Here is a 26,945-nt window from a genome sequence, read left to right on the forward strand (position 1 = left end):
ATGCCTGCCTGACCAATGCGACCTCCTTCTCCAAAGGCAATTACCTGGGTGACAAATGCAGGAGAAGAGGTCCCATGACTGTCTTGAAGCCAAGAAACCAGGAATGATTCCACCAAGTCCAAGTAACTGAATCCTGGAAAACTTAGGAAGAAGACCAGGTAAAAACATACGTTTCACATCTTCAGCTCTTGAGACATGTAAGTCTCATGTGTGAGGGAGAAAATGCAAAATCGGAACAGAATCTACAGCTCATGGAGCCACTGGCTCTGAGATCACCGTGAGGCTGTTTACTCGGTTTTATCTGTTGTTCTGAGGACAGGTCAAGGTGTCTGCCTCCCCTCCTCTCCCAGCGATGAGGGCCTTGTCTCCACTGCACTAATTCTTTCACTCATTAAAACGGGTGAGGGACTTCCCAGGTGGTGCAGTGGTTAAGACTCTGTGCTGCCAATGCAGGGGGCCCAGGTTCGATCCCTGGTCAGGGAACTAGATCCCACATGCATGCCACAACTAAGGAGCCTGAGAGCTGCAACTAAGTAGCCCGCCAGCCGCAACTAAGACCCGACGCAACCAAATAAATAAAATAAAATAAATATTTTTTTTAAAAAGGGGGTAAAATTTCAGTTAGTCATATTGCTGCTTTTTAGAAGGTGAGACGGGCTGATGGCTGAATACACTGGTCCAAAAGAGACTTCTGGGTTCAGGTAGACTCAGGAGAAGATGTCAGTCCTGTCTATTTCACCCTTTTGCTGGCAGTTAGCTGCATGTGTCAGGAAAAACATTTTTCCTATGAAGACAAAGCATGCCCACTGCATTCACAGTGGGGAGTGATCATGGGGCCAAAGAGGGGAGGCCACAGTCCCTGACTTGGCCACAGATACGGCCTAAGAGACAGCCCAAGGCTTAAAGGTCCCCAATCCTTCCTTCTGGCTTCAGGGCTTAGGTACCAGAGTGCTTCATGGCTCTACTGTCTACCCTCTACGGTCACATCCAAGGGACCTCATCCAATCTCTGGCCTTATGTTTCTGTTGATGACACCCACAATTACAAGCGCAGCCCAGACCTCTCTTCTGAACTCCAGATTCTAACATCCAGTTGCCTTCTTGATTCGATACCCAAAAAGCATCTCAGACTTAAGACATCCACAACTCAGCTCAGGACCAGCTCCTCCCCTCCTCCAGCTCTCTAACCTCCCCTTTCCACCATCTTCCCCATGCTTTTTGTTCCCTAAAGCCTCAGTCACTCTTCACTCTCTCCCCTTCATCCAAATTACTGTTAGTTCTGCCTCTGAAACACATCCAGACTCTACTACTGGGATTCCCTGGTGGTCCAGTGGTTAGGACTCTGCATTCTTACTGCTGAGGGCTGGGGTTCAAGCCCTGGTCCAAAAAAAAAGAATCCAAACATTGCCACCACCTGGATAAACGCAGAAGGGCTGCATTCCTTCTGGAGACTTGAGTGGAAAATCTGTGTGCCTGCCTTCTGCAGCTTCTGGAGGCTGCCCACGTTCCATGGCTCATGGCTCCTTCCATGCCTGACTCCAACCTCTTGATTCCATCATCACATCTTCTACTACTGTGCCGGGCCCTCCCACCTCCCTCTTCTAAAGACCCTCACAATTACAACTGAGATGACATTACCCTGTTAATCCAGGGTAATCTCATCTCAAGAGGTGACCTTGCATCGGCAAAGTCCCTTTACCACGCAAACTAGCCGATTCCCAGATTCCAGTGATTAGAAGGGGGCATCATTGGGGGACCATTATTCAGCCTTTACCACAGCATCTCACTCAGAGTAAAAGCCAGTGTCCTCACAATGCCCTGTAAGCTCCCAGGTGATCTGGTCCCCCCCTCCTACCTAAGCCCATCTCTTTCAGCTCTGCCCTCACTCACTTGGCTCCAGTCACACTCGTCTTCATGCTGTTTCTCAATACACGAGCCTATCTCAGGACTTCCACACCTGCCTTTCTCTCTGCCAGGAAAGCTCCCTCCCTGCCTTAGGTCTCTGACTAAATGACAACAACTTATGATGCAGCTTGCTTTGTTGACTCCGTAAACTAGAGTAACACCCCCCACCCCATTTAAACACTCTCTTCCGTTCTTATTTTTTCCCAGGGCATTTAACATTATCTGTCATGCTTTCCATCCATCCATCCATCCATCCATCCATCCATCCGCCTTCCCCCACTAGAATGTCATAAGGGGTATTTTGTCTCTTGTTGGATTCCCCAGAAATAAAACATGACGTAGGGACTCAGTAAACAGGTGTCGGATAAGTGAATTCCACGTTACTGGAAAAGTAAGTTCCATGGAAACAAAACCTGGCCTGAAGGAGGAACTTAGTTAATGTTTGAACAAATGAGGAAATGGATGGGTAAATGCCAGACCCGCCTTATATCTAATTGTCTGCAGGTATACTAATTAACATAAAAATCAAGTGCTTTGCTGTTTAGGAACCAGACATAACACAAAGTAACTTAGTCAAGGATGTACAACGAAAGTAAAGTAATACAATTATGTATTAAAACTCCAACCTGGCCCCTGACTTGATTTTGCAGTGTCCCTGCATGTCCTTAGACCTGACGACTCAGAATTCATCCAGATTCCCTTGCTTGGTTCAAATACCCTTACCAACAAGGTTTCGAGTTAATAAACTCCAAATTTACTTTTAAAGGAAATTCCACTAAGTCTCAAAAGCACTGATCTTGTTTATTCAGATGTGTAAAAAGTGAATACACGGGGGAGAGATCATTATCCGCCCTTTAAAATACACCCAGAAGCAACCCTGCGGCTAGGGGATGCTGTAGGGATGGGTTGTAAGAAGCTTCAGGGCCACAGTCCCTAGCACTGCTCAGCCTCCAGCCTCAGCAGCTCCAGATGCCGCCTTGGGTACCAGGTCCACAGACAAATAGAAGACATTCCTCCTGTGACTGGGTGGTTACCGGGGGTGGGAGGGTGGGGGTGGAGGACCAGAGTGACCGTGCAGCTGGCTTGGAGTGGAAGAGCAGAAGGGCAGTTCCTTCCACAGAGGTCACCTCCTCTGCATCCTGCCAAGTGTTACTCTAGCCCTGCCGCTCACACACCCGCACAGCCAGCCACGCAACTCGCATATTCAATCTCCTCTCCTCCGGCCACCATTTGGGGAAGCGAGCAGGTGTTGTGTTTTGTTCACACTTGGAATCTGCTTTCTAGGAATCCTCTCACTGGCATGAGATGGGATGGGGGGGCGCCACAGTGGTTGGGAGCACGGACCTGCGAAACCAGCTGTCACGGTTCAAGTTTTGCCTCTGTGACTCTCTGTGTCCCTGTGAGTTAAGTCACCAATGCTTTATAAGCCTCAGTTTCCTCACCTCTAAAAAGTCCACTTACTATTCTTCGGCCAATTACTGGAGATAATGCAGGAAAAGCACTCAGTGTAGTGCCTTGGCACGTGAGGCCTTAATCATAATATTATAATATTAATATCTATTACAGTATTTTTGACTTAAAAAAAATCACTGTTCAAAAATAATACACCTGTCTTCATCTTGAGTTTAGAGAGGGGTTTACCATTTATTTCCAGCTGAGCGTTTGCCTACAGTTTGGGAAAACTGCCACCAGGCAGATGCTGAGATGAAGCTTTTCCAGGTACGGCAGCAAAAATAAACTCATTTAAAGACTTTCTCCTCAATTCTAGTCCTGAATAAAAAAAAAACGCATAATTTGGTATTGGAGAGCATTAACGGAAATGTTAAACAAATGTGACTACGTGCAGTATTTAAACAGGAAGGCCAATGTGAAATTTAAAAATACACAGATACACAGGTACAAGTGGGCTCAACCAGGTATTTTTCCACCAAATTATTAGAAGTCATTGATTAATCCAATGCCCAACACTGCCTCATTGCTTGAAAAATGAAATAAAACAACAAAACATATTTTTTTTCATTTCTCCTCGTCATACTAATCAAGGACGTACGTCAGAAGCACTAAGTGAATTTTACCAAAGTACACAAGAGTTGGTCTCACACATGGAGATCTGACTCAGTACACTGGGGAGGGAGCAGGTAACTATATTCTGCAAAAGCTGCCCATAAATTACTAATACCACCATCTATGGTTGGCAAATCACTGCCCAGAATCTCTCTTTTGGCAACAAGGTTTTTTGCCTTAAAAACATTGTAGGGACTTCCTGGTAGCGCAGCGGTTAAGAATCTGCCTGCCAATGCAGGGGACACGGGTTCGATCCCTGGTCGTCAGGGAAGATCCCTCCCACATGCCGCAGAGCAACTAAGCCCGTGCTCCACAACTACTGAGCCTGTGCTCTAGAGCCCGCAAGCCACAACTACTGAGCCCATGTGCCACAACTACTGAAACCTGTGCCCTAGAGCCCGTGTTCCACAACAGGAGAAGCCACCGCAATGAGAAGCCCACGCACCGCAACAAAGAGTAGCCCCTACTCGCTGCAACTAGAGAAAGCCCACGTACAGAAACAAAGACCCAATGCAGCCAAAAATAAATAAAACAAATAATTTTATAAAAAACAAACAAAAACATTGTAAACATCTTCTCTTGATCCCATAGCTGCTCCTTATGCACGACTTGATGACTCATAACTTAGTGAAGAGATGTCACCAAGTTACTCCACAGCCCTTGACATCGGTACAAATTCAAGACCTTCTACAGCAACAAAGGCGGCACAGAAGATAGGGAAGTCAGGGTGGGATTTTGTAGTTGTTCTGTGGAACTGAGTGAATGCTTTTCCTTTTAGATTAATGCTGCCCAGCAGAGCCATCTGCCCCATGGAAGCATTCTATATCTGGATTTTCCTGTAAGGAAGCCACGAGTCACATGTGGCTGCCAAATTCTTGAAGTGTGGCTCGTGGCTTCCATACTGGCCAGCCCAGCTCTGGACAGAAGCCAGACTCAGCCCACTCATAGCCTTCTTAACACCTTGCTATCTGAGGTTCTTGTTTCATTAATTCATTCAGTACTTACCCCTCGAGAAGCCACCTCGTTCCTAGCACATGGGAGGTGCTGGGGATATAGCAGGGAGCACATACAAACCCCCTCTCTCATGGGCCTCACATCCTTGTTATAGTAACTGGCCTGTTTAAAACCACCGGACTGGGACTTCCTAGGTGGTGCAGTGGGTAAGAATCCGCCTGCCAATGCAGGGGACACAGGTTCGATCCCTGCCCCAGGAAGATACCACATGCCGTGGAGCAACTAAGCCCGTGCGCCACAACTATTGAGCCTGCGCTCTAGAGCCCGTGAGCCACAACTATTGAGCCCATGTGCTGCAACTACTGAAGCCCATGCGCCTAGAGCCCGTGCTCTGCAACGAGAGGCCACCGCAATGAGAGGCCCATGCACCACAATGAAGAGTAGCCCCCACTTGATGCAACTAGAGAAAGCCCGTGTGCAGCAACGAAGACTGAACACAGCCAACTAACTAACTAAATAAATAAAATTTATAAAAAAATAAAATAAAATAAAATAAAACCACCGGACTCATTTGAGGTACTTCCTCAAAGAACGTTGGGTCACATGCATTTTTTAAAGTCGTGCTATTTTGCAGATACAGAGAACAGACTTGTGGTTGCCAGGGGAGGGGAGGAGAGGGAAGGAATGGGAGTTTGGGATTAGCAGATCCAACTATATATATATATATGCAATATAATATATGGAATGGATAAACAACAGGGTCCTCCTGTACAGCATAGGACAAAGCATAATGGAAAATAATATGAAAAAATGTACACATGTATAACTGAGGCACTCTGCTGTACAGAGGAAATTAACACGACATTGTAAATCAACTATACTTCAATAAAATTTAATAAATAAATAAAATTGTGTTATTCTGGAAAAAGCAAACAGTCATAGTTTGAGAAACAATACAGTTCAATGTATTGAAGAATGAGAGGATACCCAGAGGCTCTACGAGAAACGAGAGGAGAACTCGGGAAACTCTTCCCGAAGGGCAGCATGACGTCAGTAAGAGAGTAACTGGTTTGGATGCTATTTCCAAGGCGGGTAGTAAGGTCACCCGGGGCCACTGAATGACCAGGCAGAGTGCGAAGACTCAGGGGCCATGGGAGTAGGCCCTAGGGATTCCCAGCTAGAACGTATTTAACCATTCCCACTGGAGATGGAGTCAGGAGAGAACCAAACTCTCTCTTAAAATGGCATTTTTAAGCAGCTGTCATAAATACTTTATTTGGTAAAAGTTTTCAAGGGATTAAAATTTAAAATTAAGGGATCAAAAAAAATAATAAGAGTGATAGAATTTTTTTTTTTAAAGTCATCCTCACCACTGGTAAAGGAGGAGCCCTAGGTAAGACCATTACTACTCATCCCAGGTGCTTTCCACGGCACCAGGCCGGCAGCCAAACTGGGTCATCTTCCATCAACAGTTTTGAGACGCTGCGGCCACTCAACAAAGCCTCAGGGCAGGACAAATGCAGAACAGCTCAACTCTGGTCAATGACAAATGCTACTAGAAAGGATCAGAACTGGGTGCCTCAGTGGAGGGTTCTCGCCAAGAAGAAGAGAGACGGGGGTTTCCAGAGTTGCTGCCGTGGGACCACTATTACTAAGTAAAGCCAGAACGCAGACCATTCATCACCCACCTTACCTAGTTCTGGGGGCAGAACGGTGAGGCGGTTCCCCTGTATGTGGAGCTCCTTAAGCTGAGTAAGCTCCCCGATTTCCTTAGGCAGCGAGATCAGGTCGTTATCCCTAAGGCTGAGCTAAATAGAAGAGAAACAAGGGGTTGTCAAGACAATTTTCACGTAACGAGGTGCTCGACAGCAGCTCTCGCCCCCTCGCCCCTGCCCGCTCTTCTTCGAAGACTCAGCCCTTTCCATTTATTTACAAGTGTCTACAGACGAGCAAGAAATGTTCTCGGGCAGTAGCGGTTTTATTCCTGCAAAACAAACCCTACTCCGGCTCAAATTGCCTTGATTCCGCTCCTACAAGGGCTGCAGGAGCGAATTGATTTTCTAAGAATTTAGATAAATTACTTACTATCTGCAACTTTGTGAGTTTCCCGATATCTGGCGGCAGGATTTCGAAATCGTTGTCACTTAGATAGAGTGCACGCAGGGTGGCTGCAAATTAAACAGCGACATATAAACAGGGTGGCATGGAACCCAACCGTTTGAGGTCTGATCAATACGGGGGAGTCGGTTTTGATGAATAACCCCGGCGTGGCGAAAAGCCTGTGACACACCTAGGGCTCGGGATAATAACAGGCAGGTCAAACTTGGATTTACTGGCTTATTGTGTAGCTGGTGTGTTCAGGAAAACATCTATATCCAAGGGAACTGATGCAATTAACAACGTGTGGGGGCTGGCAGGCTCTGGCACAGGGTTTCCATAAGCTTTCAGAAAAGATAGCTTATTTTCCTTCGATTACTTCCCATTCACATGTATGGCTCGCTTTGCATCCAGCGTGAAACCAAGAAAACCACTGTGTCGCTTCTTTCAATGCTTTGGGCCGGGGCGGGGGGCTCGTTCGTGTAAACAGACCTAGGTCAAAAAAATAAATAACCAAAAGGCTTTCCGGTGATGGAGACTAAAATCACCGTTCGTTGTTTCCATCATCAGACTAATTATTATCGCTTGTTTCTACAGCCTTACCCACAAAAACAAATGAAGATGAAGCAGTTAAAATAATGAAGTGGAGTTTAAAAATAGAGAAAACCCTAACTTAGGCATCGTATCAGGAATCAGAAATTTGTTTACAATTTTATACAACGATACCAGTCCCCAAACTCCTGAAGGCGAAAATCGTAAAGCATGTTTTTATCCTTAACCAAAAGGGGGAAGTATAATCAGGTGTATGTTTTATTTGTTTACACCTATTCAATTACATTCTAATGTCTTAAAATTCGACAAAACTATGTTAATATGCGTAAGAAAAACAATTTCTTCATGGCCCAAGAAAACACGTTAAACTTGGTTTCAAACTTTTGGTACTTGACAAAGTCTGGGATGGGATAAGGAATATATGTAAGGTAAAAAATGAAGCTTTAGAGACTAACTCAGAAAAATCAGAATTTCTGGATGCCAGTTTTGTCACTATTTGGAGAGGCAAAACATTCACTTAAAGACAGCAACTCTCTCCTAAATATTTCATGAGTTCTCGGGAAAAAAATCAGTTTTTCCTATTTTTCACAAGCACCTGCAGCAAGAAATGTGTTTGCATATAAAAAGATAAAGTGTGTTCATGTATGACTAACAGTTTCTTAATGTTTGATGGTATGCTATAGACAAAACAGACTATGTTGATAAGAACACTTTTTAAAAGGCTTAAAACAAGAATCCTGGCTAGAAATGTTTAAAAGTCTCTTAGTGGTTTATTAATGGATATTTTTCTAAATAATTGATTGGAATATCTTTGGGCAAAAAGCCTACAAACAGTTAATAGCAAAACATAGGAGGAAGTCACTTTTTTTTTTTTTGCATGCTCTTTAAAAAGAAAATCAACCTCTCTAGCTAAATGTGAGACTTGATCTCATTTAGGTAAAAATCTCTATCAGAAAGTTAATATGACATTACCAAGTCCACTGGAGTGCAATGGTGTCAGAACACAATATATCAAATATACATACTGCTGAGCTATGAGGGAATACTAAAGGAATCTGAAGGAAAAAATATATATATGTCCAATAATTTCTCTTGGAGTTTGGGCCCTGGCAAATAAATTTCACGGTTAGAATGCAAAGGACCATTTTAAGGAGATTTATAGAATTAAAAGTTTCTTACTCAGGTAGAAGAAGTTTCCAGGAAGAGAATTTTCATTCAAGTTGTTATAAGTCAAATCAAGGACCTCCAGAGCTGGGAGTGATCCAAATCCTCGAGGCAGAGTGTTTAGTCTATTCATGCTGTTGGTGGGCGGAAAAAATGCAAGACGTCACACACAAAACATGTATTTGTACGGACTGCTCAGCTCACCTCTGTGTAACGGGCCTAAGCGCCACACGTGGGAGGCTCAAAGATCGAAAGACTGCCATAAGTCCATCCACTTGATGGTATTTTAACCAGCTTAGTAATTTCAGTCAGAAAATCTACATAGTCATGAAACATTTGAAAATGTCTTAGTTGTCACTTTCTCCAATGGTGACACTCAGTCATTGTTTTACACAGAAAATTAAAACATCACAAAATATCCGCCCTTCTAGAGAAAAACTTCCTTACGAACAGAGTAATAATAAGACCTCAGAAGATACACATGAAGCCTCACAGTTTTCAGACTTCTGCTTTATTTGGTTTCACTTATTCCTCCCAGTGGAAGACCACCTCCCCAGCCCCCCGCCCCCCACCCAATCACTTTTTTTTTTGGTTTGTTTTGCAACTACTAACAGTAGTTCAAAATCATCTCCAATGAGAATCAAGGTTGCCAGGGACTGGGTGGGGGGTGTTGTTTAATGGGTATAGAGTTTCCATTTGGCAAGATGAGAAACTTCTAGAGATTGGCTGCACAACAAAGTGAATATACTTTATGCTTCTGAATCATAAACTTAAAATGGTTAAAATGGTATATTTTATCTTATGTGTATTTTATCACAATTGAAAAATTTTGCAATTTTCTGCAATGAAAGCTAAGGAAAATATTTTCCTATTATGTTGTATTTTCTTCAAGACTTATTTTTCTTAATGTGGTTCCCTTTGAACACATTTAAAATCTGATTTAAAAATGTTTACTCTAATATAGGCTGACAAATATGGAAAGGTGGGGGGGACTGTGACACAAAAAATAATTCTAGACACCAATCCTTCTCATATGAGACACAATCTTGTTCACACCCACCAACCAGGCCTTGTAGGAAATGGCTAAGAGCAGAGAGAAAAAAACCTAGAAAAAAGTGATGTACTCCTCTTGAAAGGCATAATCCTGGGTTAACTTTACACTTAGCAAAATAACCTCCACTACAATTTACTGTACTGCTAACAGCTGATATTTTCTATGAAGTCACAGTTTGTGAAGCACACTTATGTCAAGTGTTTCACCTGCGTCTCCAAATCATGGAATGCAGGCAGGACAGTACCTATAACGATCTCTAAACGTAGCGATTAAGTGACAGGTTAAGACAGGTTGAGTACCAAGGAGCTCTGACTCTATTCATGAGAATGACAGGTGTCTGAGAGCACCCAGCACTCGTGGAAGCCAAGGTACCCCTAATTCCTGGACCCCAAAGAGAGGAGGCTGAGTAAATTGAAGGGAAAAAATCAGAGATAGTAAGAAAGGCTACAAAGTATACATCAGGTGCATCTTTCTTTAAATAATGCTCTTTACCCAATTTTGAAAATGATCAACAAAGTTTTTCTTTCCAAACTTTTGAAACATAATGTGCAGGAAATCCACCCTTAGACTTTCTCAGCTGGAAGAGGCATCTCACCAAAAAGAGAGATCTTGTCCCATCTCCAGCCTAGAGTAAGCATGACCTGTCCACCTCCAGGTGGCAGGAAGTGACTAACCTGCAGGTTCTTTTATTCCTTGAATGAGAATCCAATCCCCCCAACGTCTTGGGAACTCTGCGGAGCCCCCATGCAGCCACCAGCAGTGACAGCAGTGGACCCACTAACCCAGAGGGCAGAAAAGAAGCCCTAACTGAAAAGCCTCAGAAGGTCTGGAAGCAGAATCAACTCTGCTACCAACAAGGGCAGGAGCTGCAGGGGCTGTTGCTCTGGACACCAGCACATGCCCAGCGACCAGACAGCCCAGCTCCCTGGCATTGACGGGTGGCATGCACTGCCTCCCCCGCAGGGGGCGCTCACGTCCATCTCCAACTACACATGAGAGCTGCCTCTTTTTTTTTTTTTTAATTTTTATTGGAGTATAGTTGATTTTACAATGTTGTGTTCGTTTCAGGTGTACAGCAAAGTGAATCAGTTATACATATACATATATCCACCCTTTTTTAGATTATTTTCCCATATAGGTCATTACAGAGTATTGAGTGGAGTTCCCTGTGCTATACAGTAGGTCCTTATCAGTTACCTACTTTATGTACAGTCGTGTGTATATGTCAATCCCAGTCTCCCAATTTATCCCTCCCCCTGGGAGATGCCTCTTTTTAGAGCTCCCTCTGAGAGCTCCAGCCTCTGAGAGGCTACAGCAGAGGCAGAGGAAGAACAGAGCTAGGATGGAGGTCCAGCTCCAGCACTTGCTGGCTGGGTGGCTTTGGGGAACTTATTCAGCTTCTCTGAGACCCAAGATGAGGGTAGCAATACCCTCCCAGCACGACTGCCAGGAGGAGGAGAGAGAAGACATGGGAAGCCCCTGAGGCAATTCCTGGCTCCCAAGTAGGTTCTCAAGAAAAACGGCTGTTAACTACAATTGCTTTTCAGGAAGTTTGAGAGAAATTCTGACTCAGCCTCACCTCAGGAGACCTGAACCATCAAGGATGGTCTCCCATCTGCTTACTCTCCAGTCCACTCAGGTATGAGAAGGTAAAGCTGCTTAGGACTCCACTGTGCCCAAGGGTTTAAGTTCTTCTGTTTGCAGGTGAGCATTTCTCAAATGCGTATGGAAATGGGAAGACACCCACGTATGATCGAGAACTTTATAAAACCAGAGCGCCAGAGGCTGTCTGGCATCTTTTCTCTTTCCTCGTCAGAAGCTACAGGAAGGCCCGTATGAGCGCTTCCCTTTTGGAACACTGATCTCCAGAGGTCCTCTGGGCTTCTGATTCAATAAAACCTTCTTGCCTGAAAGGCAAGTATCTTTCTCACCTCCCAGTGACTTGTTCACACACTTCACAAAACAAAAAAGCAAATCCATGAACACTCAACACGGTGCTTAAGGAAAACTTTTACGTCTTCATGAGATAAGCTTCACCACCTCACTAGGTCAAAAGTCATTCTAGAACAGCTGGCACCATGCTCTTGCCATGAGGTTATCCCCGAAATAACTACCAACGTGTAACTTCCGTGGCTTTACATGTTTTTGTAAAATAACTCAGTTCAATGAATGACACAGAAAGAACAAAGAGCATAATTCGACGTTCCCCTCTCTATTCAGATGGCCTAAAAATCCTTTCCAGTTTTGTGATCACCAGAATAAATAGCAAAGAGGATATAAAACTTTAAAATCAACTTCCGGTTGAATGTGCAGTTTTGGTTATGCATACATGTGGCCTAAGTGCTCTGCTGTAGTAGGGTCTCCTGTGTGTATTTTCTTTTTAATTCTGGCTTTTTATTCTAAGGAGTCCTCTATGCCTTGCCGTAACCAGGGATACGTAGATATAATTCTTTATGCCATTTGAGGACAGAAGTATCGTTTGTGGAAACTCATCTTAGTTCCTTTCCCAGAGAACTAAGAGTTGTGATCAAACTTTGACAGCCCTATCTGTGCAGCCACGTAATTAAACACAGAAAGGGTTACACAATCAATAAATCACCAGGAGCCAAAAAGGTAAACTGCTGCCAAGTTTAAAGAGGCAATTCAGATGCGTCTGATAAAAAAGGAAAGTTTACAGCTCTGTCCTGAGGTACCTTGAATCTAGCCAAACAAAACCTGGATTCACTATCTTCTTCCCAGAGCTGTCTCCACCTACGCCTCTATTTCAGCTATACCGTCCCATCCCCCCCAAAGGTACCGCCTCGTCAATTTTACTGCTTATATCTATTTTTCATGTAAAATCCCTCCCCCGCCTTCACTGTCCCTGCCCTGGCTCACTAGGAAGGCTAACCTGGCAGCCTTGTGGACCTCCTCCAACCTCTCCTTGCTTCATATGAAAATCATATCAGCTCATCATACCCACCGCTCCCCTGTGCAAACTCACCAGTGGTCTGTAGCATAAGACCAGAGCTCCTTTATTTGACACACAAGACCCCCCAGGAGCACTTGACTCTCGGCCCCCCCAGGAGCACTTGACTCTAGGCCACTATAGACCTTTATTTATTTACAGGCTGTTTCCCCAGCTGTGATGTACGCTCCCTGAGGGCTGCGTGGTCAGCACCTGGACAGCGCCTGGCACAGAGCTAGGAGCTCAAGACACCACTCGGGGAATGCACAGCAGACTCCTGTGTATTTCACCTGGGCTCCCCTCCTACCTCACCTCCCCCTGCTTCACACTGTACACTCAGCAACACCACGCAACTTGCGACTCCTGGAAGGGTGGCACTCTGAGCTTTCACGTAAGTCATGCTCGCAACCTGAGATGCCGTCCCTCTACTTGTGAGTCTTCTCTAACATCATCCCCTGTAGGAATCCTGAGAATCTCACCTGTAGGCTAACAGGCTCCTGGTCCCTTTCTCCCACTGCCATCTGACAACCTCCCACACTTGGCGACCCAGCTGCACCCCATCCCGGCTCACTGACAGTCACTCTGCCCCATCCTTAAGCCAGGGACTGTGACTTTCACTGCTGATCCCAAACGAGCAAGGTTCCTGGTGCAGAAAAGACACTTACACAGTCCCAAGATAAATGAATCCACAAATAAAACGATGATAATAAAAGTGAACACTTATGTACGGCTTACTATGTGCCGGTCCTGTTCCTAGTCAACCCCCCCCTTTTTTTTAAGTGAAAGAAGGTTTATTCAGGGAGATACACACTCCACAGAGTGTGGGCCATCTCAGAAGGTGAGAGGCACCAGGGTGTGGGGCTGTCAGTTTTTACAGGGGTGGGAAATTTCACAGGCTAATGAGTGGGAGGGTTATTCCAACTATTTTGGGGAAAGGGTGGGGATTTCCAGGAATTGGGCCACCACCCACTTTTTGCCCTTGTATGGTCAACCTCAGAACTGTCTGGGTGCCTGTGGGTGTGTCGTTTAGCTGATGTGTTACAATGAGCTTACAATGAGGTTCAAGGTCTAGCGGAAGTCAACTCATCCGCCATCTTGGACCTTATGTATAACTATTAAATCACTTAGTAAATGCTGAAGAAATTAATGGTAAGAATACATGTCTAGTATATATGTCTTGTTTTAGCTTCTTTCTTACATGTAAATGAAATATTAGGGCTTGGGATTTCCCTGGTGGTGCAGTGGTTAAGAATACGCCTGCCAATGCAGGGGACATGGGTTTGAGCCCTGGTCCGGGAAGATCCCACATGCCACGAAGCAACTAAGCCTGCGAGCCACAACTACTGAGCCCATGCACTACAACTACTGAAGTCCGAGGGCCTAGAGCCCATGCTCCACAACAAGAGAAGCCACTGAACTGAGAAGCCCATGAGCCACAATGAAGAGTACCCCCCACAACTAGAGAAAGCCCACACGCAGCAACCAAGATGCAATCCAGCCAAAAATTAAAAAAAGAAAAAAAAATTAGGGCTTAATAATGTTCAAAACAGAGATACAAACGGAGGATCCTTTCTTTTCTGCTTTACCAGATGGGTATATAGTCTCCCTATTTGTAGGAGGAAAGAGCTATCTGGTATTAAGTGACTTTTCTCCTCCTCCAAACCCTACTTCCCCTCAGGCATCAGGAGAAATGAATGCTCAGGATCTTACAAAGACCGTCTCTCAACCTGAGTGAACAGCAAATTAAGAGCGTCTAACCAGACCCCCAGTGGAAAAACATAAACTAAAAATCAGTTCATGAATAATTTTTTTCATAATTGCTTCCTAGTAAGTTGATAAATACATGGCCAGCTTCTATAGCCACTCCATATAAATCACTAACTAAAGCACAGCATTTAGTGGCTATAATTTAATGAAAATATTATTTTACATGGAGGATGAGGCATGAGCGGGCAGTTTCCTTTGACAGCTACAACAATGAAGCTGGAATTCAGAATTCCAAGCTCTGGGTGGCATCGATGGTGTCTGACGGACACGGCACGGACCCCCCTCTCTGCCGAGCTCAGCCACTAACCCCCGGGAGAATCAGGAGCCAGTGACTCAACCCCCTGGAAAGAGCCTGGCTTCCTTCCACGAAATGAAAGCAGTCATGCCTGCCCTTCCCCTTCCCTGTTGTTAAGAGGGTCAAATACTGTATGAAGACTCTGAAAACTGTAAAGCGATACAAGAACATAAGGTAGTATTATTATTATTCACTGCACCCTGGTTCTGCAACCTCAGCTGAATAAACTCCTCTATTCACCTTCCTATAAAGAGAGAAACGGGATTATAACCTCTTGACTGGGGAAAAAAGAAACATTGTTAAGAATCAATGAAGCAGGGCTTCCCTGGTGGCGCAGTGGTTAAGAATCCGCCTGCCAATGCAGGGGACATGGGTTCGATCCCTGCTCCAGGAAGAACCCACATGCCGCGGAGCAACAAAGTCCGTGCGCCACAACTATTGAGCCTGTGCTTTAGAGCCCATGAGCCACAACTACTGAGCCCATGTGCTGCAACTACTGAAGCCCACGTGCCTAGAGCTCATGCTCTGCAACAAGAGAAGCCACGGCAATGAGGAGCCTGCGCACCACAGCGAAGAGTAGCCCCCACTCACTGCAACTAAAGAAAGCCCACGCACAGCAAAAAAAAAGACCCAACACAGCCAATAAAATAATAAATTAATTAATTAAAAAAAAAAAGAATCAACGAAGCAGCATTAGGAACTGTCTCCTCCCCCGGTAGAAGGAAGGTGCTTTGGACGTTTCTACTCAATACAGAGAGGGGAAAAAAAAAATCAACCATATTACAGCTGGTCTGCACAGCTCACACCAGCTATGCAAATAGGTCCCTTCCTGGTCAACATAACAGAAATAAAATTTTATTGGAAACAAAATACATTAAAAAAAAAGACTCCCTTATTGCACCAATAATTAGCTTCTCAATTAGTGTGTGAATAGACATGAGCTAATGTAGGCCATTGAAAGGATGTATTAAAACAATAAAACTTTTTTAAAAACCCTAAAGTATAAAAAGAAATTAGAAATCAGCTTCTACCCTGTAATCCTATAAATGGCAAACCCCTCCCTCACCCCCCACACACACCCCCTTCCAGGCCCTCCTCTTCCCCGTTTCCCTTCCCCTCCCCCGTTTCCCTTCCCCTCCAGGAAACTCACCCCAGGTTCAGGTGTTTGAGTTTCTGAAGGCTGCTGATCTGCGTGGGCAGCTCCTCGATCTGGTTATTAAAAAAGTTCAGCACTTCCAGATTCTTCAGTTCTGCTATGTTTGGTGGCACAGCTACGGAAACAGAAACGCTCAGTGTGAACGCAGGCACCTCGCTCCTGGTAGCGAACGCCAGTGACACCTTTTGTTTTCCTTTCAAATGAGAGAAAGATGAAACTCCAGCACAACCATCTTATTCACGTATATACATCTTACTTAATCTTTCTGGGCAGTTTCTTAGGTAGCAGCTCACCACTGAGTAGACCTGGAAACGTTTCTTCAAAGGGCAGAAGAGAATTTCTCGGCCATAAGCAGCCTATAAGTAAACATTACAGAGCATTATGTACTTCTATTTTTTAAGTTTTAATTTTTTTCCTTCCAGTTTTATTGAGATATAAGTGACACACAGGCCTGTGTAAGTTTCAGGTGTACAGCGTAATGATTTGACTTACATACACCATGATTATTGCAATAAGGTCAGAGACACCTATTATCTCACAAAGATACAAAAGGAAAAAAAAAATGTTTTTCCTTGTGATGAGAACTCTTAGGATTTACTCTCTTAGATGTAAAATTGTACTTTTACCATGGTCATATAATGTCTACCAAGTGTAACTGTCTTCTTTCTTTTGGTTTCCTCACATCTCCACCAAAAGAAAGTCAGCAAACTCCAAACCCCTTCCCGAGTAATGTATCATCAAGCTGTTATCAATGATCTGTTACCTGTAACACAGGACTAAACCACGATGGTTTTTAAACTCAACCTTAAATCAATGGTTTTTCAACTCAACCTTAAATGACGAAACTGTCAACCTACTTAGTTTCTGATTTTGGCCTCTGGCCTTTGCACCTAGATCAGTACACACAAACACACACACACCCCTTATATCAGATTAGCAACAGATCACGGCATTGTTACTACACAGCCGTATGAAACACCAACTCAGTAGCACAATATGAATATAAGTGTGCAGATCGAGGCTTAAAATAAACCACTGGGAAGCTGAAAGCTTCCTCCTTCCCAAGAGAATATACCTGCACATACAAATGCAAAGGCCAAAGGCCTCTTCACCTCAAAAGTACTAACTCTCAGCAGAAAGCCTTTCAGTAGATTGTACTTCATCTATCCCATTCGCTGATTCAATCTTTCTACACACATCGGTTACTGGCCACCAGCTCATCCATGGTTCATGCAAACTCTTACTACCCAGACTATTCAGGTAACTGAAGCCATGGACAAGGGCCTTTGGGGACAACAGAAGAAAGTGTGATGTCTTATGTCAGTACACTTACTTGCCATCCCAACACCACCCCCAAGGGTGGCCCAGAAGACTGGGGGGAAACCTGGGGGCACCTTTGCTTAGAGCTACGACCGAGATGTCCGTAACATTCCAGACAGACACCTGAGATATTTAAGGAGACAGCCATCCCAAGAACTCCAGTGGCTAACTCCCAGGGGAACAGAAGTGAAGCGGCAGGCTCACGGCTCATTACAGTTCTGAGTTATCATTTTCAGCTTTATAAAATGTCTAAGGTATTGATGACCTGATTTCTTTCAGAGGGAAGTAGGCTTGGTAAAAGTTAAGAGAGACGCATGTGCTGGAGGAAGGGACTGTGAAGACCAAGAATCAGTCTGAACTAAGACACTTGGGAAGAGGCAGTGGTCCAGATGGAAACTGAGCGAGGCGTGGATTAGTTAGTTACTGAAGAGGCTGGTTGTGGCGATGGAGATAAAAGGGCAGGTTTTAATGGGATAATCAAGGCAGCTGGGGACACCCTTGGGCACCCCATTCTCCAATGTCAACGTGAATGCAGGTGAGCCCTGTCTGAACAGTCTGGCTGCCAAAAAAAAAAAAAAAGCATATCTTTAGGTGCATCATGAATCACACACTTTTGTGGGGATGAATGGTACTCACTTTGTGTGAAGGACCACAAATCAATTCATCGGGCTGTGCCTGCTAGGTTCCTAGGTGTTCGTGTACCTGTTCTCTCCACCCAGACCCTGAGGTGTGTGAAGTGCAGATCTACAGACGATTACAGCCCTGCCCCGAGATCTCACTCTTTCCCCGTTCACCCTCCAGCTGCCACTACGCTTTTCTCGCCGTGCATTCATCTGATTAGCTTGAAAAGCGATAAAGAACGTTAGGGCGACCAGGAGAAAATGATGATCTCAATTTAACCACAAACCAAGAATAATGCAGCCAGAATTACTGCCGCCTTCCCGAAGTTACTTTGCCAACGCAATTAAATGCTGGTCTGAAGGTATTGCCTTTTTTGACAGGATGAGAGATTATTTCACTCTCCTTGCTAAATCAGTCCAATTTAAAACCACAAATTATGCTAAATGTAATTTAGGGCTTTGTTTTGTGGACACAAACAAAACCCCTCATCCAATTTACTCAACCTCTCCCAGATATTTGGTGTGCATGTGAATTTTTTGCTAAAGACTCCATTCAGACTGGAAGGGAGAAAAATTACACAGCTAATACTCCTCCTAAACTATAGAATCCACCTGCCCCCACCACAGTTAAAAGCAAAAGAAGTTAACCTTCAGACCTATCTGGATGGGATAACATTCACTCTTTCAACTAACATTTAGCAAATGCTATCTTGTGCACAGAAGCATAAACTTTTAGTCCCAAGCATTTCAATACTTGGGAGATAAAGTAAGAGAGGCACACTATTTAAAGAAAGTAAGTTATAAAGGACGGGGTATCAGAGACCGTGCAGTCAGAGACCAATCAATGGAGACAGGTCTAGTGCTTGGAAAGCAAACTGATCCCAACAAAACCGTCCATAAAAAGATAACCAGCTAGGGACTTCCCTGGCGGCACAGTGGTTAAGAATCTGCCTGCCAATGCAGGGGACACAGGTTCGAGCCCTGATCCAGGAGGATCCCACATGCCATGGAGCAACTAAGCCCGTGCGCCACAACTACTGAGCCTGTATGCCACAACACCAAGCCTGTGTGCTACAACTACTGAAGCCCACGCACCGAACGCCTGTGTTCCACAGCAAGAGAAGCCACCATAATGAGTAGCCCCCGCTCACCATGACTAGAGAAAGCCTGCTGCGCACAGCAGGTAAGACCCAACACAGCCAATAAATAAATAAATTTATTGGGGGAAAAAAAGAAAAACCAGCTAACAATAGGAGTAACAGTTGTGCAGTAACTAAATCATATACATAGACCCATGAACAATTTACAAAAAGCTGTTATAAAAAGAGAGCAATGTGTCACTGGTCAGAATATTCTGGTGGAATTTTCCAAACAGCTACGTGACACACGAGCAAGAGGCAGCAGTTTAAAATATAACTAGGCAGTGCACATCAGTATATTTCTTATTAGGTATCTGAAATGTTCCCTTTCCTTCCATCTGTCCAGCTTCCAACCACGACCCCCCACCAGTACACACACAGTTGACAGACAACAAGGAGCCGAATCCACAAGCGAAACAGAGGGGCGGGAGAACGGAAGAACCCAGGGGGCCTGGCCAGCTCATCCTGGGCTGGCTCTGCACTCCCCTGATCAGCCTTGAACTCGCTGTGTGCCCTCTACTCAGCTCACAACCCCTCTGGGCCTCCATTTCCTCCTGTCTAAAATAAGACGGCTGGACGATGACCATTTCTACGTTCCCTTTTAGCATTCTAGGATTCTAAGAAGAGCTGGATTGCAAAAATCAATGATATGGATTTAAATAACGCAACACCCGGGGCCCTCAATTAGGACGTTCAGCCATGTAGAACTTTGCTTTTGACAGAGAGTTTAGTATCACCTTCCGTCTAACCAAGGATGGCTGCTTCAATTTTGAGACTTCAGTTGCTAGAGGAAGCTGCAGAAAGGCCCCTGAGGTCTCTCAGGAATGCCCCGGCTCCTACATGCCATCTCTGCTCTGGTCACAGACAAGATCAGGTGACCACCGGGGACACCCTCGGCCCAGAGCTTCTGCTGTGCTTTGGAAAAACGGACAAAGATGGGGTCATGTCCCCCCAGGAACTATGCCCAGAGACTGGTCTTGGAGTATCTTTGATATTTGGAACTATTCAGACTAACAAGCCCAAGAAGACCCTGTTTTCCTTCAAGTCCTCCTCAATCTAAGAACCTGAAAGTTATTCTAGAGTTTCTTCCATCGGAGAACCGTGTACCGGTCCAGATTCAGCAATGAGCCCCTGCACGGTTTCAGGATGGTTCCAGGACAAGAAACCCAAAGTGCATGGGGGGAGGGGTGGGTCAGGAGGGGGCAGGGGGCAAAAGGGGCTCACCTAATCGCCATGAACATCTCTTTACAAAGCTCCCTGCGAGCGCGAGGAAGGGACTTCCCTGGCTACAGCCAAGAAACAAACAAAAAGACAGAGCTCCCTGGGGCAGGAAGCCTCAGACAGCACTGGATGGACACACTAGACAGACCAGAGCTCCAGCTCTAAGAACCCACTGACTCGGCTTTATTCCTGAACAACAACTCGACTTCTCCTAAAAGGACATGTCTCCAGCCTCGTCGGTTACATGCACAACAGGCACAGCCACCAGGCTCTGCACAGCTGAAGCGTATTCACAAAATCAATGTTACACTCAGGGACATGCGTTCCCCACTAGCTAACAGCAGGCAACCATTTCTCCAACACAAGAACCTAAATCAACTATTGTTGTCGCAACTGGAGCTTTGCTCAAAGAGCATTTTGTTCTAGGATATAAAATTAACCACTGCACAGTCAGTAACTTATTTTTTAAAGGCTTTTAGTTTATTCACACAATAATAAACAGCAGGAGAAGCTCCAGGGCCAATATGCAGCCACTAGTTCTGGGTGGCTATTTCAACCTAAATCTAAAGTGGGGGCACTTCCCTGGCAGGTAAGACTCTGAGCTTCCACTGCAGGGGGCATGGGTTCGATCCCTGGTGGGGGAACGAAGATCCCACGTGCCACGGGGCGTGGCATAAATGAGTGAAAGAACAAATAAATGAATGAACTGATCAATCTAGAGTGGGAATGTAAGCTGGTATAGCCTCTATGGAAAAGAGCATGGAGGTTCCCCCCAAAAATTAAAAATGGAACTATCATATGACCCAGCAATTCCACTTCTGGGTAATCAAAGGAAACAAAATTACCATGTCAAAGAGGTATCTGCACCCCCATGTTCACTGCAGCATTATTCACAAGAGTCAAGACATGGAAACAACCTAGGTAGGTGTCTGCTGACAGATGAATAAAGAAAAAAAAAAAAAAACACACCAAAAAACCTCATAGAAAAAGAGATCAGATTTGTGGTCACCAGCGGTCCTGAGGTGGTGGTGGGGGGGGGGGGGCGGTGAGGAAACTGGATGACGGTAGGAAGGTATTAAAAAAAAAAGATAATAAATTTAAAACTAGATTAGTTGAAATGAAATACAATTAATTCAGTTGCTTGGTCACAGCAGCCACATTTATAGACCTTGGCAGCCACGTGTGGCTCGTGGCTACCATAGTGGACAAAGCTCTGCTGCACAGCCATGCTCTAACACGGTGGGCTTCTGGAATCTAATAAAGAAACAAAAATAGAAAGGAAATAGAGAGAAAAGAAAGGAAATTAAGAGAAAAGGAAAGAAAAGAAAGGGAATAAGTGAACTTATTCACAAAACAGAAAGAGACTTACAGATATCCAAAATAAACGTAGTTACCAAGCGGGAAATGTGCAGGGGGCGGGGGGATAAATCGGAAGCTTGGGACGCACACACAGCACGACGTATACAGGACAGACAACCAGCGAGGACCTGCGTGCTACCTACAGCACAGGGAGCTCTGCTCAGCAGTCTGTGATAGCCTACATGAGAAAGGAACCTAAAAAAGAATGAACATGTGTACTCGTATAATGGAATCACTTTGCTGTACACCTGAGACTGACAGCATTCTACATCAATCACACCCCAATAAAATTAAATAAGTAAATAAAGCAGTGGGCCTCAAACCCTCAAGTCCATCAGAATCACCGGAGGGCTTGTTACAGCAGACTTGGGGGCGTACCCCCAGGGTTTCTGATTCAGTAGTTTGGGGTGGGGCCCAGGAATCTGCGCTCCCAACAGGCTCCCAGGGGACGGTGATGCTGCTGGTCTGGGGACCCTATTTTGGTTCCGAAAACGTTGAAAATCATGACTCCAGTGCACCTCTCCTTACTGCACACAATCACGTGGAGTAAGATTATAGTGGGCAATCCGATTGCTCTGCCACCCCAGTGAGCTACAGAGGCTGCGGGCTGAGAAAATGGGAAAAAAACCCAAAAAACGAGAGACACTTGAGGTGGCGAAAGCACCCAAGCCGGGGCTGCGATCGGACTCTCTCCCGTCAGCATCGGCCTCCCCACACAGAGCACTCCTGCGGGATCAGTGCGGGGTAGCACGGGTGACATTCAAGGGGGAAGAAAGCACCGAATCCCCTGGTCCACCGAACCAAGTCGCCCGGCAACAACTTCATCACACCCGCGTGTGGTCCCCTGGCCAGGTGCCACTCACTGTACTTCCGGCCTTCGAAACCCTGAGGGTCACTGCAGAACCCTGGGCCGCAGGGACAGCAGAGGCAGTCCAGCCGGGGGGCAGCTGATCCGGGGGCTTTCTGAGCAACAGCATCCTGTGGCCCCCGAGGCAAAGAACCAAAACGGCGAAGGACGACAGGCTCTGGGTGCAGCAGGCCCCACGTGACACAGAAGGACAGGCGCTCGCCTGCGCGCAGCCCACGGAGGGGCCGGGGGTCATGCGTTGGTCTTTAGAACCATCTGGTGGGCGCCAAAAACAGGGTCCCCTTCAGCTACAAAAAGGGAGGAAGCGACCAGGCACCGGCTGCCTGCTGGAACACACGGAGGTGTCGTCAGCACGGCATCAAGTCTGGGAGTGAAGTCCCCCCACCGTCTCCAGCAAACTCCCCAGACAGCTCCTCCAACAGCATCACCCAGACTGGTGTCAGCCCTGGGGATTCCTGCAGAGCAGCAGCACCAGGGCACGGAAACCAGGGGTCCCGGTGCGCACGCCTCTTTGAAGCTCCAAATGAGTGCCTCAGCTGTTGCCTCCTTTACGGGAAACCAGTGGGATGACGGCCACCCCAAGCGCAAGAAGACAGAGCCGCAGCAGGGACCTGATGGGAACCACTGGCCACAGTGGGGCCGAGACTAGGACACGACCCGGTGGTGGGCACGCACCCTGTGCTGCCAGGGGTGAAACGCTGCAATCTCGGGCCCACTTCCAGGGACGTCAACGTACCCCTGACACACAGGCCAAACAATGCCCCAAGATCCCCTGTGGGATAAGGTAAAACAAAATAAATCCAATAGCACTGCTTCCCCAAACCTGACACATTTCTACGAAAAAGAGGAGATTTGGGAGACTTCCCTGGAGGTCCAGGGGTTAGGACTTTGCGATTTCACTGCCGAGGGTGAGGGTTCAATCCCTGATCAGGGAACTAAGATCCTGCAAGCTACGTGGCACGGCCAAAAAAAAAAATTAGGAGATTTTTGTCTGTTGCCATAACAAATAAAAATGCCCGGTCAGATTTTTACATGTTTCTGCTGCTGTATAAAATTTCTTTATCAGAGAAGTATAAAGAGATGGTAGAAGATCCTCAGATGAGGCCAGTTATGTTGATCATTGAGTTACACGGCCGCAACGAAGTTACTAGAAAAATGACCAGAAACATCAGAATACATGAAAATGAGTGAGATTGTTCACTATGCGGTCAGTGGGGGGAGAAAGACCGTTTGAGAGGAAATGGTGAAAGCAAACACTGCTTTGCCCCAATATTTGATGAATATGATACTTTGGCATCTTCCCCCTTCACCCTGGTGGGAAGATGCCGAAGTAACAGGAACTATGTGAAATGTTAAACTATAGGAAATCTGAGTTGGGGTATTCTTGGTCAGAGTATAAGGAAAGCCCTTTTAATTCTTGGCTACAGTAGCTGGAAGGCATTGGTCTATCCACACCACAGAGGTGATGTCTAGTCCAATTATATAGATGCCAATTCTCTCAGCATATTAGGAATCATTGTCCTGAATGCCATTTTAATGATTACACGTAACGGAGAATCTCCTCACTTTCGCAAATAATTACGCTCTTCAGAATTTTACATGCACACACACACCAAAAAAAGGTCATTTGTACCTATAGTGATTAATGACTTTTGTTTTCTGGCCAAAAACACAAGGTGGGTAATGAACTAATTATATCTTAGCATAAGAATTTGAAGTTCAAAAGTATACAGATGATAACCAGTGTTACAGGTTTTATGGGATTTCCCCCAGAGCAGCTATTAAAACAGTGAATTAGAGTAGTTACGGGTTATTTAAAAACATAAAGTTTATGGAAGAGTAAAGCAATTCTCATTTAACAGGATCTACACGTTTCTCAAGGTAAAAACGAAACAGCAAAATAGCTGAATAGCCACCGAACAATGGCCAACATCCCCAAGTATTATTAGCATTATAACTGACAAAAGTGATGCTACTTCCAGTTAATCAATGGTACTTACGGAGCACCCACACCTAGAAGGACATACTTAGTGTATCCTATCATGGGCCTCCTTAAGATTTTGCAGCTCAAGTATAGTTTTACTAACCAAAAATATCCCTTACTTAATTTACTGAAAAAGGAAAGAAAGAAAGAAGGAAAGAAGGAAAGGAAGGAAGGAAGAAAATAGTCCCACTCTTTCAGCAACAATGAGAATAATCAATTATACAAAAATTAGGGGAAAAAGTTACAAGCAAGCAGTAAGGCAGATTTTATACTATAAAGTCTAACACGCAAAAATATCTATCCCTGGGGATAAAAAGTGTGTACACGTAGCCAAACAAATCTCCTAAAAAGCTGACCAGCATGGATTTCTGCTCCTCTGAGGATGCAAAATTTAGTTGATGTCTGAATCTTGTATTAACTTCCCAGAAGGAACCAAGGAAGGATCCACGCAGTCTTCTGGAGTCCTTCCAGACCCTGAATTCTTTTAGGAACACACCTTGGAAATCCCACTCCAGTGCGGAGGGGCTACAGCATCAACCAGGCAGGACATCAAGAAATAGCTTTAATTTGGGAGCTGGCTGGGTTGGAGGAAAGGCAGTGATCTTCAACAGCCTGGCAGGAGGTGATATCTAGTGAAGGACAAGAAAAGGCTGGAGGTTCCTTCCTCCTGGGAAGATGCCTAAGCAGTTTGGAAACACCACAAAGAGCGAGAAAGAAAAGAACACTGAGTAAATTTCAATCAATCAATGCAGAAAGCAGGCTCAGTGACACAAAAAAAGAGCTCTCTAGGCTCTTAAATAAAGGAATACCCTTATAATGTAGTACTAGACACACATTCTCTCAACCCTTGATTATTAAGAGGGAAACAATGTACAAATCCAATTCATACACACACACACACACACCACTTTACCAACAGTTCACGTCTTCTTTTACGATTAAAAATTACTTCTGCAAATGGATAAACAACAAGATCCTACTGTAAAGCACAGGGAACTATATATTCAATATCCGGTGATAAACCAGAATGGAAAAGAATATGAAAAAGAATATACGTATATGTGTAACTGCATCACTTTGCTATACAGCAGAAATTAACCCAAGTCTGTAAACCAACTATACTTCAATTTAAAAAAAAAACCATAAGGACTTCAGCATGCAGTCACCTACACTGGGTTGCTTCTCTTCCTTTCTTGCCTTATATTTCAGTGCTGGCAAAGAAACACACGAGGCAGGAGGAAAGGGGGTGGAGGAAGATGCCCAGAGCTGGAAAAATCTACCCTGTACATTTCCTAACTCCCCTTTAACCTCGGGGATCCTCCCTGCTCTTCTACCTGAACAAGAGAAGATCCAGGGCCAGCATCTGCTCCAGGGAGCTCTGAGAGTCCCCGGAGTGGGGCTTTACCACACACACTGTCGGGGGAGGCGGCAGGGGAGCGAAGGGTGAGCACAAAGGCTCGAAGCCACAGTGAGGCCCCAGCCTCCAGCTCTGGCTCCTCAACCACGTGAAGCCTGTTTCCTCCCCTGGATACAGGGCAGGGCGTGCAAAGCCATCCCTTCCTTTCAGCTCAGGTCACGGTCTCTGCGGGATGTGGTCCTTCGAGGCTAACAGGCTGGGAATACCTTATCCCTTATTTTCCACACAGTTGGCTGGAAAGGAAGGCTTCATGGAGAAAGATGAAAATGCACCTCAACTTTTGGAAGGATGAGCAAGATTGGGAGAGAAGGGCAGGCACTTCTACTCAGAATCAGGTGACTGGAACAGAGGCTACACAGGCAGGAAACAAAAGGCTAAAGGAACAGCAAAAGGTTAGACAAGAAAGTTCAGATCGAAAACAGTGGAAAATGAGGTCAACGAGTTTGTTAACGTGTGGTCAATCGTATCAGAGTGGTGTTTTGTCCTATTAAGCTGATTGATAAAGAGGAAAAAATTGAAAAGAGAAAGGCTTTCTCAATGATTTACTGGAGTTGAAAAAATATATATATATACATATATACATATATATCTCACAGGCAAACCTCAGAGATACTGTGGGTTCGGTTTCAGACTACCACAAAAAGCGAGTTTTCCACTGCCTATAAAAGTTATGTTTACGCTATACTGTAGCAATAGCATTATTTCTAAAAAAAAAAAATGTTCTTAATTAAAAAATACACTACTAAAAAAAACAGCTAACCATCATCTGAGCCTTCAACTAGTCATAGCAGTGACAGCAAAGAACACTGACCACAGATCACCGTAATAGGTAAAATAATAATGAGATAGTTTGAAATATTGTGACCAATGCCGACATGTGACACAGAGACACTAAGTGAGCAAGTGCTGTTGGAAAAATGGCGTTAACACAAAGCTCCAATTTGTAAAAAAAAAAAAAACAAAGTATCGGTGAATCGCGATAAAGCAAAGTGCAGTAAGAGAGGTCGGCCTACGTAAGCGTTTCACTCGGGATTACAAATTCTTATTTCACAAAATTTAAATG

General features: G+C 45.0%; 1 protein-coding gene across 2 annotated transcripts in view; it reads right to left on the reverse strand.

Annotated features, from left to right (window-relative positions):
* RSU1 (Ras suppressor protein 1) overlaps nucleotides 1–26,945 on the reverse strand; it is a 194,002-nt gene that overhangs the window by 135,942 nt on the left and 31,115 nt on the right. For both annotated transcript variants that reach the window (XM_057733187.1, XM_057733188.1), the window contains 4 exons: nucleotides 15,949–16,069; nucleotides 8,751–8,869; nucleotides 7,008–7,090; nucleotides 6,616–6,730 (listed from right to left, as the gene is read on the reverse strand). In XM_057733187.1, the coding sequence (XP_057589170.1) occupies nucleotides 6,616–6,730; nucleotides 7,008–7,090; nucleotides 8,751–8,869; nucleotides 15,949–16,069 (438 nt within the window). The remainder of the gene's footprint in view (nucleotides 1–6,615; nucleotides 6,731–7,007; nucleotides 7,091–8,750; nucleotides 8,870–15,948; nucleotides 16,070–26,945) is intronic.

The sequence above is a fragment of the Hippopotamus amphibius genome, chromosome 4, assembly GCF_030028045.1.
Source record: "Hippopotamus amphibius kiboko isolate mHipAmp2 chromosome 4, mHipAmp2.hap2, whole genome shotgun sequence".
NCBI lineage: Eukaryota > Metazoa > Chordata > Mammalia > Artiodactyla > Hippopotamidae > Hippopotamus > Hippopotamus amphibius.